At 38.3% G+C, this 15,330-nt stretch overlaps 1 protein-coding gene across 8 annotated transcripts in view; it reads left to right on the forward strand.

Annotated features, from left to right (window-relative positions):
• CELF1 (CUGBP Elav-like family member 1) overlaps window positions 1-15,330 on the forward strand; it is a 70,029-nt gene that overhangs the window by 36,844 nt on the left and 17,855 nt on the right. For 5 of the 8 annotated variants that reach the window (XM_080931358.1, XM_080931357.1, XM_080931359.1 and 2 more), the window contains exons 2-3: window positions 2,293-2,442; window positions 13,766-13,953. In XM_080931358.1, the coding sequence (XP_080787484.1) occupies window positions 2,372-2,442; window positions 13,766-13,953 (259 nt within the window). In that variant the 5' untranslated portion in view covers window positions 2,293-2,371. The remainder of the gene's footprint in view (window positions 1-2,292; window positions 2,443-13,765; window positions 13,954-15,330) is intronic. The other 3 variants (XM_080931363.1, XM_080931364.1, XM_080931362.1) reach the window with 1 other exon arrangement.

Genomic DNA, 15,330 nt, shown 5'->3' on the forward strand with positions numbered 1-15,330 from the left:
TTAGTTTTTTTTTTTTTTTTTTGCTTTCATTTGAGATAGGATTTCTCTGTATAATGTTAACTGTTCTAGAACAAGCTTTGTAGATCAGGCTGTGTGTTTTTAATGAATTATAGAAATATAATATAACAACAACCAGGATTCCTTGAAACTCGATTTTCTTTAAATTAATTAAATTAAAAAGTCTTAATTTGATCTTTGAGTCACAAGTTATTTCTTGGGCCGTATAACTTTAGGATGGGGAATGATACCAGCTCCAGTATGATCCCAGACCTGCCAGTTAGTTAAGCTGACCCAGCTAGGGTTGGGACCTGCCATCTACAGGGTTGGGGAACTAGCCTTTGTGAACTCTTGTCAGTGGGCATTTGTGTATCTTCTCCTTTTAGTAGGATTGGAAACATGCTTTTGCTACTTTCATCTGCAAAGTTGATCTTTAGAAACCTTTGACAAAGTATAAAAACCATTCTCTGTTAAAATTTTGGAGAGAAAGCTAGCTCTAACTTTCCTGGGTCAGGTGTAGATAGATGTCAGCCATTGTTACAGACTAGAACTACCTAATATGTTATCCTTCCTTCTCTGGTTTAAGAGTTCGCATATCTTAAACTATTATCTATAGTTTGTTTGAGATAGCACCTCCTGTCATTCCTAGCTGTCCTTGAATTTGCTATGCAGCAGAGGCTCACTTTCAACTGCCTTTACCTTCCAAGTGCTAGGATTACAGGCATGTAGTACCAGCCCCCACTTCATTTTACTTCTTTTATAAGAAGAATATAGCATTCTTCAAAGCTTCCTGTGTTATGAGCTGAGCTTGGGTGAAGTGGGATCTTTGCAGTAAGACAACCCCAATGATAAAAATGGTAGGAAGCCTATGAAATTTGAGGGCCCTCAGAGCTAAGTTTTAGAATCATTGCCTAAATATTGAAATGCCACCATTTGTTGTTGAGGGGGATATGGAGCTAAATTGAGAAGGGAGCACACATCTGCTCGGTTGCTAAGTATATCCAGTGCAACAGCTCACTCATTGGAATCTTATACTTGCTTTCATCTGTCTTAGTTTCAGCATCAGTGTTTGTACTTTTTGGCATTAGGGATTACGGCCATGTTGTTATATACACATGCTAGGTAAGTCTGCCACTGAACTGTTATAGCCCCTAAGCCTTAAGGAGGTGAAGGAATAAAGAGTTGGCTAACATTGTGCTCTCTTTCCCTGTGGTTTGAATTTGTGTCCCTAATAGACAGGAGTTTTTGTTGTTGTTTTGTTTTTGTTTTTAATGACCACTACTGGCTTTTGTTTTTGTTTTTTTTGTTTTTGTTTTTTAAATTTCATCAGAAAGGCCAATAAATGCTGACATTAGTGGGGCACATGTTTAATCCCTGTACTTTCAAGGCAGAGGCAGGTAGATCTCTGAGTCTGAAGCCAGGCTAGTTTATGGAGCAAGTTCCAGGACAGCCAGGGCTACATGGTGGGGGTGGGGTGGTAGAATATTATTATTATAATATAATATTACTGTTCCTTTTAATTTCTAGTAAAGAGTCAGAAGTAAGCATATTTTGCCTGTGTCCACCTAATGAGTGATACTAAACCATGGGTTTTTTAAAAGGCTTGTCTAATAAGCGACTGATTTATCACTTCACCCTCAGTACTATTAAAAAGAATTTGGCCAGTCTAGCAGAAATAGCAGGGTTTTGATGGCCAGTTCTTCCAACAGCTTTCTTCTAGCCTGCTTCTCTTAGTCTTACTGTTCCTTCTTTTGTGACGGGGTTAATTTGGATCCTGTTTATTGCTATCTTCAGCAAATGAAGACTTAAGTTTACACCCAAGGCCAACATCTAGCTCTTCAAAAGCATTTTCACCACATGAGGTGAAGTGGATTTTCTTGGTTGGTTACTTTTTGTTATTGTTGTTATTGTTTCATTTTGCCTATTTGCTTTTTCCTTCAGGTAGTTTTAGCTCTGTGGGACCTTAAATACTGATTTATAGGGAGGATTTTGGATGATGTGAAACAAGTTTGTGTTTCTTCTGCTTTGTTAGCTACACTATCTTCATGAATCTGACACACTATTTATCTGACAGTGCATTTAGTACTGCTTCGCCAGGGAAAATCTCACAAAACAAGCCTGGTGCATCAGCACTTTCATTGTGTGCTGAGCTGAGCCTCCCTTCACATGGTCGCACCCCCATTTTAGTCCAGTGCTCCCTTTCCCTGCCCCTTCCCCAGACTTGCCTCTTTCTGTGGCACTTACTGCTGGTTTCCCTGAGCTCCATTTCCACTTTGTGTTTTTTGTGGGGCCCAGGAAGCTAAAGCTGTGTGTATTTGTGGATCAGACAAGTGCAGCAAGTTATTGTCATTGGCTTCTGAAGGGGAGTGAGGTGATGGCTGCGTTTAAGTTGGATTTCCTTCCAGAAATGATGGTGGATCATTGCTCTTTGAATTCCAGTCCTGTGTAAGTATTTTTGTTGTCTAATTTTTATCATAAGCAGAGGGAACTGGGCTGTTATTATTATTTGGTGAAACAGGTTCCTTAAAAGAGACTTCTAGAAAGCCTACGCTTAATTTTCTTAATTACTTAGTCTAATTATAACTGCTAATTGCCTCCAGGATGAAACTATGTTCTTTGCATGAGGGTACACTTGATATATAACTAGCAACATTAGTTTAAGTGTACTGGCTCCCATCTCTTCAAACTGTAGAGTGTTTACTCATATGACAGATTCCAAGGTGGTTTTTTAACTGGCTTTACTGCTTTGAATGGGTATGCAAGAGTTAAATAATCCTTTGGGAATTAAGTATTTTGTTACTCACTGTTTTTTATTTCCTTTTTTTTTTTTGTTTGTTTTGTTTTGTTTTGTTTTTTGAGACAGGGTCTTGTGTAACCCAGGCTGGTCTGGAACTCCCTCTGTAGCTGAAGATGTCCTTGAACTCCTGATCCTTCTTCCTGGGTGCTGAGATTGCAGGCATGGGCTACAAAGCTCAGTTTAGCCAGGCATAGAACCCGGAGCTTTGTGTATATTAGACAAACACTCTGTCATCTTCAGACCCAGTTATTTTTTGAGGTAGGGTCTCTCTATATAGCTTAATTGGCCTCATGATCCTCTGCCACAGCTGCTGAGGTACTGTGTTTATATACATGTGCCACCATTCCCCACTAGTTTCTAACTATAATATTCTTAAGCTCTTGTCACAGAGAAAACTCTAGTTATGTATGATAATACTTAGTATTACATACAGTGTATTTTGCATAGATACAGTATATTGTGAAGTATAATTCTGAACCTTAATTTTCTCCTATCTTGCTAATTGAAAATATAATTCAGCATGTAATTTTAATAATAATCAGATTATCCTCATCATTAAAAAAATCAGAAAAACAAAATTATATCACTTTTGAGTGGCAGTTTGCTCAAATAAATTGTGCTCAAATACATTGTTATAGAAATGGAAGATCTTGCTAGCTTGCCAAATTGTTAACCTGACCCTGAGTTGGGGCAATAGAAAACCTTAGTTCTGGGCTTTGTAGAGTCTCATTTACAGCCTCCATTTTTTCATTAAACCTCAGTTCTGTGTTATTTGTAATTTTAATCAGCATTTTTGGTTTTATCCACTTTAACAAGTTCAAAATTCCTTGAGACATCAAGTAAATGCACCTTTATTGAAAACCAAGAATGTTAAGTGGGAGAACATTCCCTAGGTGTGATTCTTTGAAGTTAGGCCTGCTGTTCAAATCACACAGGACAGGTGTGAATAATAGCAAATATTTTGTGAGGTAGTTTTTGAGTCTTGAAGTTAGCCATATTGCTTTTAAAATGATTTGTATGTCTTCTCTATAGTCCTCCAAATAGTAATTTAAATGTGCTTTGTTAAATGACAGTACTTAACTACCAAATGTTATTTTTAGCAATAGTTAAAAGGATGATTTACAGTGTTACTATCAAGATTTAGCTCATAAAGTGTGCCCTTATCTCAAAATATATAATAATGATTAAAATTGGAGTTTGTGGCTCGGATTATCTTTGTTCTAGCAGTTTCTTACTGTGCTTTGCTGCTGCTTCTTGTTGATCCTCCTAGTATTCTCCTGCTCCCTCCTTTGGCCTTTTCTTTTTGTGCTAACAATTAGCTTACTGAGCAGACAAATATTCTGAGCTCACTCAGCCATACAGCCTTTTTCCTTCCCTGTTTTCTTCGTATAGGGTCTCATGTATTTCAGGCTGGCCTCTTAATTGATATGACTGTCATTTGCTTCTACTTCAAGCTTATGCAAAGTTTATGCTGGGGATCATACTTGAGGTTTCCAAGCACTCTACCAACCGAGCTACTAACCTCAGCCCAGTTTTTTGCCTTTTTTTTTTTTTTTTTTTTCTTTATAATCATTTAAGAGGTTGAACTAAGGTGGAGAGATGACTCAGTGGTTAAGAGCACTGACTGCTTGTCCTGAGTTTAATTCCCAGCAACCACGTGGTGGCTCACAACCATCTGTGATGAGATCTGATGCCCTGTCCTGGTGTGTCTGAAGACAGTGACAGTGTGCTCACATACATAAAGTAAATAAAAGTCTTTTTAAAAAAAGGTTGAACTAACCCATGATTCTCTCTATGAACTCTGACAGAACCATTGAATGAACATCACTGGGAATTTAAAGTCCAGTTTAAATTTTATGTTAAAGTAAGGTTTGAGGCTGTATTTTAAGTGTAGTGTATAGTTTTTAAATGTACATTGAAGTTTGAAATAAATGGAGTTACTGTGGGTATTTTGAATTGGCCAGTTGCCATGTTTTATATCTAAAATAATTTGCATCTGTTTTTGTGGCCCATCTTCACCAAAGCTTTATGAGGAACTCAGTTGAGAGAGGTCATGACTTGGTTGCTGAGCATAAATGATGTTGAGTTAAACCTAATACTCTTTTTTTTTTTTTTTTTTTTTGAGGGGGTAGCTAGACCAGGTATCAGTGAGATGATACTTCTGTGTCATTAGATCCCGCTTCTATATAAATGATACACTATGATAGAATAGAATTTATGAAGAAGGGTGTGTGTGAGAGAGACAGAGGGATTGTTGTTGGAAATTAAACCCAGGACCTTTCTTGTGCAAGCTAGGCAAAATGGTACCTCTGACCCATATTCTCAGCCCCAGAATAAAGAATTCTTGAAAATGATACATGCTTACCACCTCTTGAATTCTTCACTGAAGCAATGCTTTTTAACCAAAGGTTAAGTCAAAACTTTGTGACTAAAATTATTTTGTCTAGGAATGTGATTGATCAGTAATATCATTTTTCAAGTTTTTTTTTTTTTTTTTTTACACAACATAGAAGTGATGAAAGAGTCCCAAAAGCTTCAAGGAACCCAGGCTGCTTCCTGTCCTTCTGTTCGAGTCTCTGCTCTTCTAATCTTCTGGTAGCTCTGTTTTTCATTTGCTTACACTTCAGATAAGACAGGAGTTCTCTAAGGCTGGCTCTCACAGATTAGTCTTCTTTCTTTGCTTCTGTGTGTCTCAGGACTCTACGTTCTTAAATACCCTCAGTCCCTTAGCTTGATTCTAAACCTGTCTATTGGATATCGTTGATGGCTTCCTTACAGAAAAATAATTTCCCAAATCGTTTATATCTATGACTCATAGTTTTTCTTCCTCACCTAGAGTTCAATAAGCTCCTCACCCTAGTCAATCATGATTTAAAGATGAAAATGAGAACAACTTTAGAATTCCATCGTTTCCATATTCTCTCCCCACCCCATTTTATTTCTTTAAATATATGTATGCATACATGCACACATTGGAACTGGGGTGTGCAAGGCCTACTTTGTAGCCCTAGTTGACCTGGAACTCACTGTGTAGACAAGGCTAGCCTTGAACTCACAGGTACCCACCTACCTGCTTGTCTCTGCCTCAGGAGTGTTGTCATTAAAGGCTTGTACTACCATGCCTGACTCATTTCGTTTCTATTTTTGAGACTGACATCTATATAGCCCAGGTTGTCCTTAAATTCGTGATGCATTTATCTTTACTTGCCCTGTCCTGGGATTACAGTTGTGAACAGTCCCAGCTGGCTTGCCAGCTTGTTTGTTTTTTGTTTTTTAAATCTGATCATTTTCTTAATTGATTGAGACTTAGAACAGCAAAGAATGTTAGTATGTATCTATAATCCTAGCAGTTGGAAGCTAGAAGCTAGAGAGAGAGAGAAATGGGAGTTCAGAATCATTCTCAGCAACATAGGGAGTTCAAGGCCTGCCTGAGCTGTATGTGTGACTATTTTGTTTAAAAGGAAGGGAAGAAAAGATAATGAACTAAAATCTAAGCTCTTAGTGCATCACAGAAAATCCATCTTCTGAGTCTTTCCAACCCAACTCTTAATCATTTCTTTAACTCCCAAGTGCATTTTCTCTTTCTTTCTAATGATCTTCTGTTCTCTGTCCTTCATCACTCCTGGGTATTCAGTCCTGCATGCCACATATCATTTCTCCTAACCCCTGACCCACACCCCTTTTTCAAGTCAAGTTATATCACTAGGCACATCTTTCACTTTTGGGGTTTTTTGGGGGGGGGATTACAGTATCTCATAAGGTAGCCTTGAACTCACAGAGGTCTGTCTGCCTCCTGCTTCAGTAGTGCTGGGATTGAAGGTGTGCTTAGCCACCATACCAAGGAACACAGAATTCTTATATTTGCTAAATAATTTGTTGAGTGTAGTTTCCACTTGTTTAGTATTATTCTCCAAGGCAGATTGTTGCTCAGTCTTTTATAGAACCATCTAATGGAGGTGTTGATATTCTGACACCATAATAAGAGAATGAGGTTTTGGTTTGGTTTTGGTTTTGGTTTTGTTTTGTTTTGGTTGGTTGGTTTGGTTTGGTTTTTGAGGTGGGACAACTAGAGGGAGATCATATAAGATTAAAACCTTGACATTTTCTCCAAACTTAAGGGAAAAGGACTTCAAAATTATATTATCAGCTATGCTGTTACAGGTTATTGAACTGGAAACCTTTTTTTAGTATCTAATGACAAGTTTCCCTTTATCCAAATTAAAATTACTTCCATACATCATACACATTTTCTGTCTTGTTCTCACAAGAAAAATATGTGGTCAGTAACACAGCCTCCTTTTTCTGACCAATTATATTTACATGTATTCTCTTTCACCCTTTTCCATAGTGTAGAATATGCTGGGGGCTTGAGACTGGGAGGTAGCTAACTTTAGAACATATTGTAAATTTGTGTTTGCTAAAATGGTAAATGAATGGGTATCTGGAATTTTTTGTATTTGTTATAATGAGCAATGGGAAATCAACTACTAGTGACAGGTGAGTGACAAAGTAATGAAAACTCTTGAAAATTATTGAGGGATGTATGTATGTGTATGTGCACACATCCACACAGGATTGTACTTGGCTGTGCAAAACCTGTTTGGGTGCATGTGGAAGCCAGAGATTGATGTCAAGGTGTCTTCCTCTCTCAACCTTATTCTTTGAAAGAGAGTCTCTTGCTGATTCTGAAGCTCACTATTTTAGCTAGACTGACTGACCAATGAGCTCTGTCTGTTCCCCAGTGTTTGGGTCATAGAAGTGTTCCACTGTACCCAGCTCTTTACATGAGTATGGGAATCTGAACTCGGGTCTTCATACCTTTTTTTTTTTTTTTTTTAAGTCATGCTAGGGATTGAATCCTGGTTTTTTAGCATGCTAAATGAATGAATATTTTATCTGGAGATATTAATCTACAGGGAAAATTTCCTTACCTCCTTCCTGCCCTCCTTCCTTCCTTCCTGTTGCAGTAATAGTAAAAAGTTCTGTTGTTATTGGCACTACTCTCTCACTCCGAGGGAGCCACCTTAGTGCAGAGCCACAGGCCATCACACTGAAACTGCTTGCCCCAGCTGCTTCCTTACCAGCCAAGAACTTTGCTCACATTCTCCACAGCCAGGTAAAAACATGACTCACATTCATTAACTTATCAAACAGGTTTATATGTTAAATTCTCAATCCACAAACCCTCTACACAATAAGCGACAAAGATATAAACTGCCCATCCAGAAAAGACCCATAGAAACCCTTAGATAATGACCTCATCAAGCTAGAGATGTGCTGAGAGAAACATGCACATTGGCTTTTATGTTGCCCCCAGAGTCTTCATCTACCGCCTCCTCTGGCCTCTTTCTTTGCCTACTTCTCTTACTGTCCTATCATGTATCACCTTCACATAAACCTACACCTCCCCCCCCCCCCCATGGTGTTAGGGGCCATACCCAGTGCCTTAGGAATACTATGAGAATACTGAACTTCACTTTGACCCTCAGGTAATTTATTTAATTAAATTTTTTAGTGCAGTGATTACTTTCTTAAGGACAGTATGCATCATGAAAGCACATGTACTAAGAAGGGAAGACTCCTATTGCTCATCCCTTTACATCAATAACATTTGAGGAAGTTAGAAACTACTTATTTGAATATATATGTTTATGTGGTTGCTTCTCTCAGATTTTATTTAGTATTGTGTGTAGGTCAAAGGACAATTTAAAGAAATTAATTTGGAGTGAATGTTCTACATGTAGATTCCAGGGATTGAACTTGAGTGCCCTGACTGGACAGCAAGTGCCTTTACCACCCCACCCCCAGTGTTTAAAAAAAAAAAAAAAATTTTAATGCCTTAATGCATGTATGTGTAGGAATGTGTGTTGTGGGAGTTGGTTCACTCCTAATACATGGGTTCGGGGTTTGAACTTGGATTGGTAGCTCTTGCTTTTACCTACTGAGCCATCACATCTCACCAACCTCCTTTTAAAAATGATATTTAATAAAATTAATTAACAGCTTGTAGAGAGGATCTCCGTGTACCTCTGGCTAGCCTAAAATCCAGTATAGACTTGTCTGTTTCTGCTTTCCCCTATTGCCTGCTAGGGTTAGAGGTGTGTGCACTCCATGCTTGTCACAGGACAACTTGTTAGGGTGGTTCTCTCCTCCACTATGTGCACCTTGAGGAGCAAACAGGCTGTCTGGCTTAGCAACAAGGGCCTTTATCCAAAGAGCCATATCATTGAGTGGTCACGCCCACCTTTCTTCCCCTCCCCCCAGTCTCTGTCTCTCTCTCTCTCTCTCTCTCTCTCTCTCTCTCTCTCTCTCTCTCTCTCTCTCTCTCTCTCTCTCCTCCCTCCCTCCCTCCCTCCCTCCCTTCCTCCCTCTCTCTCCTCTTTCTCTTTAAATCCAGTTAGGGCTAAGAGAAATGGCTCAGTAGTTAATTTGCCTCTCTTCTAGAGACTCAAGTTCAGTTCCCAGCACTTATATCAGTTGTCTTCCTGGATCGCCCATACATGTGAAACAGAAAATTCTTAATTTATATATATAAAAAAGAAACTTTTTTTCAAATTAGCACACAAAATTATGGGTTTTATTTTGGCATTTTAAAATATGTACAGTTGTTTTATTCATTATACAATGCTTTTGAATTTACCAATGTATACCATGTCCAATAGTGTGTTATATAAGTGCCCAGTAAATATTGGAAGCAGGAATGAGTTAGTGAATGATTATAGCTTATGATGTTTACAGCATGTTGACTTTGTTTGAAAAGTGAACCATCTAAGTAGTGCTTTTCAAACTGGTGTACTACCTCATTGTTTACTTCATGGTAAAATTCAGAAAAAAGTATTTCCTTATAAAAAATTAAATGTGGCCAATCAGTGGGCCCAGCACTTGGGAAGCAAAGGCAAGAGGATCTTTGTGAGTTCCAAGACAACCAGGGCTACACAGAGAAACCCCTTGCCAGGGGAGGGGGAGTGTTAAAATAAGTAAATATGAGATGTAAGCTTATTTTGTATTTGTCATTATCAGTTTTAATTCATAATTGCTTAATTTCAGTTTCTGTGAGAATTTTCAAGACTCTGGTCTTTGGGCCTTGGTTCACATAGCACTGACCTAGATAATTCTTACGGACACAGAGTTGGTATATAAAAAGGCAAAGGTTGGTTCACACAGTGGGTGGGCTTCAAAGTTTTTAAAGGATTTGAAGCTGGTCCTGGTGGTAAATAAAGGGCCATAGTCTGAGGCACTAAGGGAGTCTAACCTTTAACACAGTTCCTCGTGCTGTGCTAACCCCCAACTGTTAAGTTATTGCTGCTGCTTTTATAGCTGTAAATTTTGATACTGTTATGAGTCATAAATCTGTGTGTTCCAGTGGTTTTAGGTCACCGTGAAAGGGTCATTTAACACTCCTCCCCTCAAAGGGTTACAACCCACAGGTTGAGAACTACTGCTCTACAGAGTAAGTTCAGGGCTATCCTGAGCAGCTTACCGAGACTGTCTCAAAAAAGAGGGTGGAGGGAGGCATATAGTCTAGTGACAGCGTACTTGCTTAGTCTGTACAAAGCCCTGGGCTTAATCCTCCCAGTATCCCCTTACCCTCCCCCCAAAAGAGGATGAGATGAGAGAAAAAGATTTGTCTAGGATCCTGAGTTTCCACTGGTTTTAGATAGGTTATAATTTGTCAATAATATCTGTGTTTTTGCTTCACGTTTTATAGGTGATAAAATAAAGTTAGAAATGATGTGCACATGTAGAAGGAAGGACAAGCATGTATAGTTGCAGAGTTTCTGTTGAATTATAAATGAACAAACCTCTTCCTCTGCAGAAAGAGCTGTCAGCTTATTATTCAGACATATCCCGAGAACCACTGGGGTTCGGTTAATCTCAGTAATAGAGAAAAATATAATGAAACATCAGCAACATCTTAATAAAATGCTACTAAAACTAATAACGTTGTTAAGGTCATGCTGTAAAAAGTGACACCATTGTTTCACTAGTTAATGGTGCCTTTAGAAAGATCTCTTTATGTGCATTGTTGCTCTGCATGTTTTAGATCCTCTGAAACTGGTCTTACAGACAGCTGTGAGCTGCCATGTGGGTCCTGGGAATTGAACTCAGGTCCTCTGGAAGAACAGCCAATGCTGGTAACTACAACAGTGTAAAAGCAAAACCAATAAAACAGCATATTCCAAGATGGGTATTTCAACACGTGTGTGATATATAGGTACAGATACATGGAGAACAGTGGTAGCTTTTGTATCACATTCCACTTCATATTTGTTATTATTCAATTAATTTATTGAGACGAGGTCTTGCTGTATAGCCCTGACTGACTAGCAACTTGCTTTGTAGACCATGATGACCTCTGTCTCTGAAGTACTGGAATTAGGATTGGACCTCCATTCCTGGTTGCTATCATCATCGTCGTCTATCATTATTATTATTATTATTATTATTATTATTATTATTATTTTGAGACGGGGTCTCACTGAACCTCTACTTTGCTAATGAGGCTAGACTGGCTAGCCAGGCAAGCCTGCAGAGTAGGATCTTGTGTCTTTTCCCAGTGTTGGTGTGCCAGGGTTTGTCTGTGGGTGCTGAATATCCAAACTCTGTCCTTGTGTTTACACTTTACCACTGAGTTACCCCCCTGTTTGCTTCCAAAATCTCTTTTAATAGCTTGATCCTTTGGCAACTGTATAATCATAGGAAATGGTAGCTATCCTTTGTCGTTGTTTTGAAACACGTTCTCATATATCTACAGCTGGCTTCAATTTTCTGTGTAGCCAAAGCTCTTCAGTTCTCAAGTGAATTATAAGTGTGTTCTACTACACCTGGGTATAATAGCTGTGCTCATAGTTTTGAGTCCTGTGTATAACACTCATTTTGGTGAGATTAATTGCTTAAATAAGAGGGTTTTAAGGGCTCAGTGGTTAAGAGCACTGGCTGCTTTCCAGAGGACATGGGGTACAATTATCAATATCCACATGCAACTCACAACTGTCTGTAATTTCAGTTTTAGGAACTCTGATGTCCTTTTCTAGCTCCTGCAGGCCACAGGCACACATGTGGTATACAGACAGACATACATGCAGACACCACATGCCCACATACATAAAAACAATTAAAAGAAAAAGAATTTCTTGGAACCATTAGCAAGAAATTTCTTCATTTCACACAACTATGAACCAGGTGTGGCTAAAGAAATGAGCAGAAAGGCTATGGATACAACTCAGTGGTTGCCTGAGACCTGAGTTCATTCCCAACACTGCCTTTACAAAGGAGCTGCGTGAGGTAGTCCTCTGCTTTAACAGCAGCAAGAGGCAGGTGGGTATCTGAGTTCGTGGCCAGCCTGTCTCAAAATGCAAAAAGGAAAAAGGATAAACAAGATAAAGATCAGTAAGTTCTTGGGAAGATTATTTAGAGCCACAGGATGATGGAAGAATTTGCCCATGTAATAGAGATGGAAATTTAGTACTTACTAATTATGGCCTTAGTAATTAAAATGGAGAGTTGTAGAGAACCATAAGTCAGGGGCAACTGTTGGCTGTATATCATTTTGATTTTGTTGTTGTTTTTAATGATAGGATCTTTATGTGTAGCCCAGATTGGCCTTGAACTTGAGGCATCTCAAATGCTAGAATTATAAGCTTAACATTACACCTGATAACTGCTTAATGCTGGATTCAGCAAAAGTGATATGAGAAATGCCCTATATGAGCATTTATTTTAAAAGGATGTATAAATTAAGGCGTCAAGGTTAAATGGCTTTCATAAATTCAACATTACTTGGTAGTTTTTGAGAATTTAAATTGTTAGGTTGAGATGTTAAATTTTAAATGTAAGATTTTGAAATAGTGGGAAAGACTGGGAAATGGATGTTACTTCTGAAGAAACACTTATGGTGCAAGAGTGCCCTAAAGTTGTGGACAATTTGCAGGGTAGGAATAAAGTTATTCAAGTAAGAGTGTTTGCTGTCATAGGACTGGAAGAAGTTGTATTTGAAATGGCTGTAGTTGGTGGAAAATCCAGTGCAGGGTTTCAGAGAAACAGTAAGTACTAGTTACATAATTGAGAAAAAAAAAACCCTAAGATGGCAGCAATTTCCATTGTAGTCAGTTTGGAAGTTTAATAAGAGGTAGAGCTAACTTACAAACATCACATATATACGTTTTATGCCTAGCTTTCAAAGCTATCATTCTGGTGAATTCTTAGTTTGGATTTGGGAAATTAATGCATTGTTCTAACATCTGCTTAAAGGAGACTGTCTTGAAATATGTTAAAAAGTTCTGAATCTTACCTGTAATTATTAATTCTTTGTTACTATACAGACATTTTAAAAATTCTTTTTAGGTTGATGAGATGACTTAGAAGATAAAATACTTTCCCACAAGTCTGGCAACAAAAATTCAATTTCCAGAACCCACATAAAGGAGGAAGGGTAGAACTGACTCCACAGAGCATCTGTTACCCGTAACACACACAAATAATAAACACAGTTTTAAAAGATTTATTCAGTTGTATTCAGATATTATAAAATTCGATGTACGGCCAGGTGTGATGGTATACATCTTTAATATCAGCACTTGGGAGGCACAGGGAATTGGATCTCTGAGTTCAAGACCAGCCTGATCTACAGAGTGAGTTTTAAGACATTGAGGGCTACACAGAGAAACCCTGCCTTGAAAAACCAAACAAAATAAAAACAACAATAAACTGATTAATCTTTGGGAGCTTTACTTTATAGGTTCTGAGAACTTTGGTATGAGAAAATACATGTGACACTGTCGGTGTGTCTTAATCACAGTGGTAAATTTAGTTTGGTATCTAGTAGAAAGGGCAATTCAGGTAAGTTAAGTAGGAGTAGTGAATGAAGTAGATTTTCTTCTATGCTTCAAAAAGTTGTTGAAGTCTTTAGAGAGGAAGAAAAAAACCCTCTGGGTATGCAATATAAATAACCTCTCACTTTATCTCATGCAGCTCAAAGAAAATGAACGGCACCCTGGACCACCCAGACCAACCAGATCTTGATGCTATCAAGATGTTTGTGGGCCAGGTTCCAAGGACCTGGTCTGAAAAAGACTTGAGGGAGCTTTTTGAGCAGTATGGTGCTGTCTATGAAATCAACATCCTAAGGGATAGGAGCCAAAACCCTCCTCAGAGCAAAGGTGAGCTCTTTTTAATTTATTTTATTCTTTTAATATGTGGAGGTCAGAGAACAAGTTGAGATACTAGGTTCTTCCTATTGTGTAGATTCCCTAGGACCGAACTCAAGGTCAGACTTGGACAGGGGCCCCTTTACCATCAGCAAGTACCTTTACCCTTGAATAGGCTTGCTGGCCAGGGTTTGGGGTTTTTAACAGAGTATAGATGAATGGGTTTTCTTTTTGTGTGTGTGTGTTTGTTTTGTCTCAGACAGGGCGTTTATACTTCTAGCAGTCCTAGAACTTGCTGTGTAGACCTGACTGGCTTTCAACTCAAGATATGCTCCAGTCTCTGCCTCTGAAGTGTTTGGATTAAAGGAATGTACCATCATACCTAGCTGGGTTTCTAACTCCTGTATTACATTATACATCCCATCTCTGCTTGTCCGGGTATATCTGTGGTTAGATGGGATGATATTCTTTTATATTAACTATATTTTCTAATCCAAACACACTAATGGCTTAAAAGTAAAGTATTAAGGTTACCACATGAGTGATTTATAAGATGCATCTGGGCAGTTCTTTGTAAGCATTCACAGGGAAGCCCTTACAGGATAGTTTATCAACTGAGAAGGGCTTTATTTTAGGCAACTTGTTGGCAGCAGCCTACAAAATGAATAGGAAAAGGAAGATTACAACAGCATGTGCATTTCAGGAGAGCGATAGTAAGCAAGCGGTATTAGCTTTGCTTGTATGTGAAAGCATACTCTTATTCCACATCACCAATTTTAGAGTGGCCTTTTGGGATAGCTGTGCTATTATACAGACATGAGGAGAGCATGGTTGTCATGTTTACACAAGGGTTAGTAAGTCAAGGATCTAGAAACAGGATCTTCTCCACGTGGCATAACTAACCAAAAATAAAAATTGCTGTTTCTGAAAATGTTTAGCCATATAACATGAATTTAAAATCCTAAGTGCTCTATAATCTTTGAGAGAAAATTGTATTTCATGAGACTTTACAAGTATCAGAACACTAAAGCCCAAGATTCCTAAGACTTGAGTCTCTACTTCATATATAAAACAAAACACAAAACCTTCAATAGTCTAGACAGTACCAAGCAGTAAGAAGCAAAACTATTTGAGAATGGAGAATTCAGGAAAAGTTCTAAGCTCTTGTTCTTAACTTTACAATTTGATGTGTGATAATTAGGTCTGAACCCTATTTAAGTGAAAACTTTTATGGGAGTCTGGAGAAAAGGTACTCTGGGTACACTTCAGAGAATCCAAGTTCAGTGGCTCACAGCCTATTGTAAATCCAGTCTGAAGGGATCCATTGCCTTCTTTTGGTCTCCTTAGCACCCGGCATATATGATACACAGACAAAATATTTAAATTGGT

The sequence above is a fragment of the Micromys minutus genome, assembly GCF_963924665.1.
Source record: "Micromys minutus genome assembly, chromosome: 17".
Taxonomy (NCBI): Eukaryota; Metazoa; Chordata; class Mammalia; order Rodentia; family Muridae; genus Micromys; species Micromys minutus.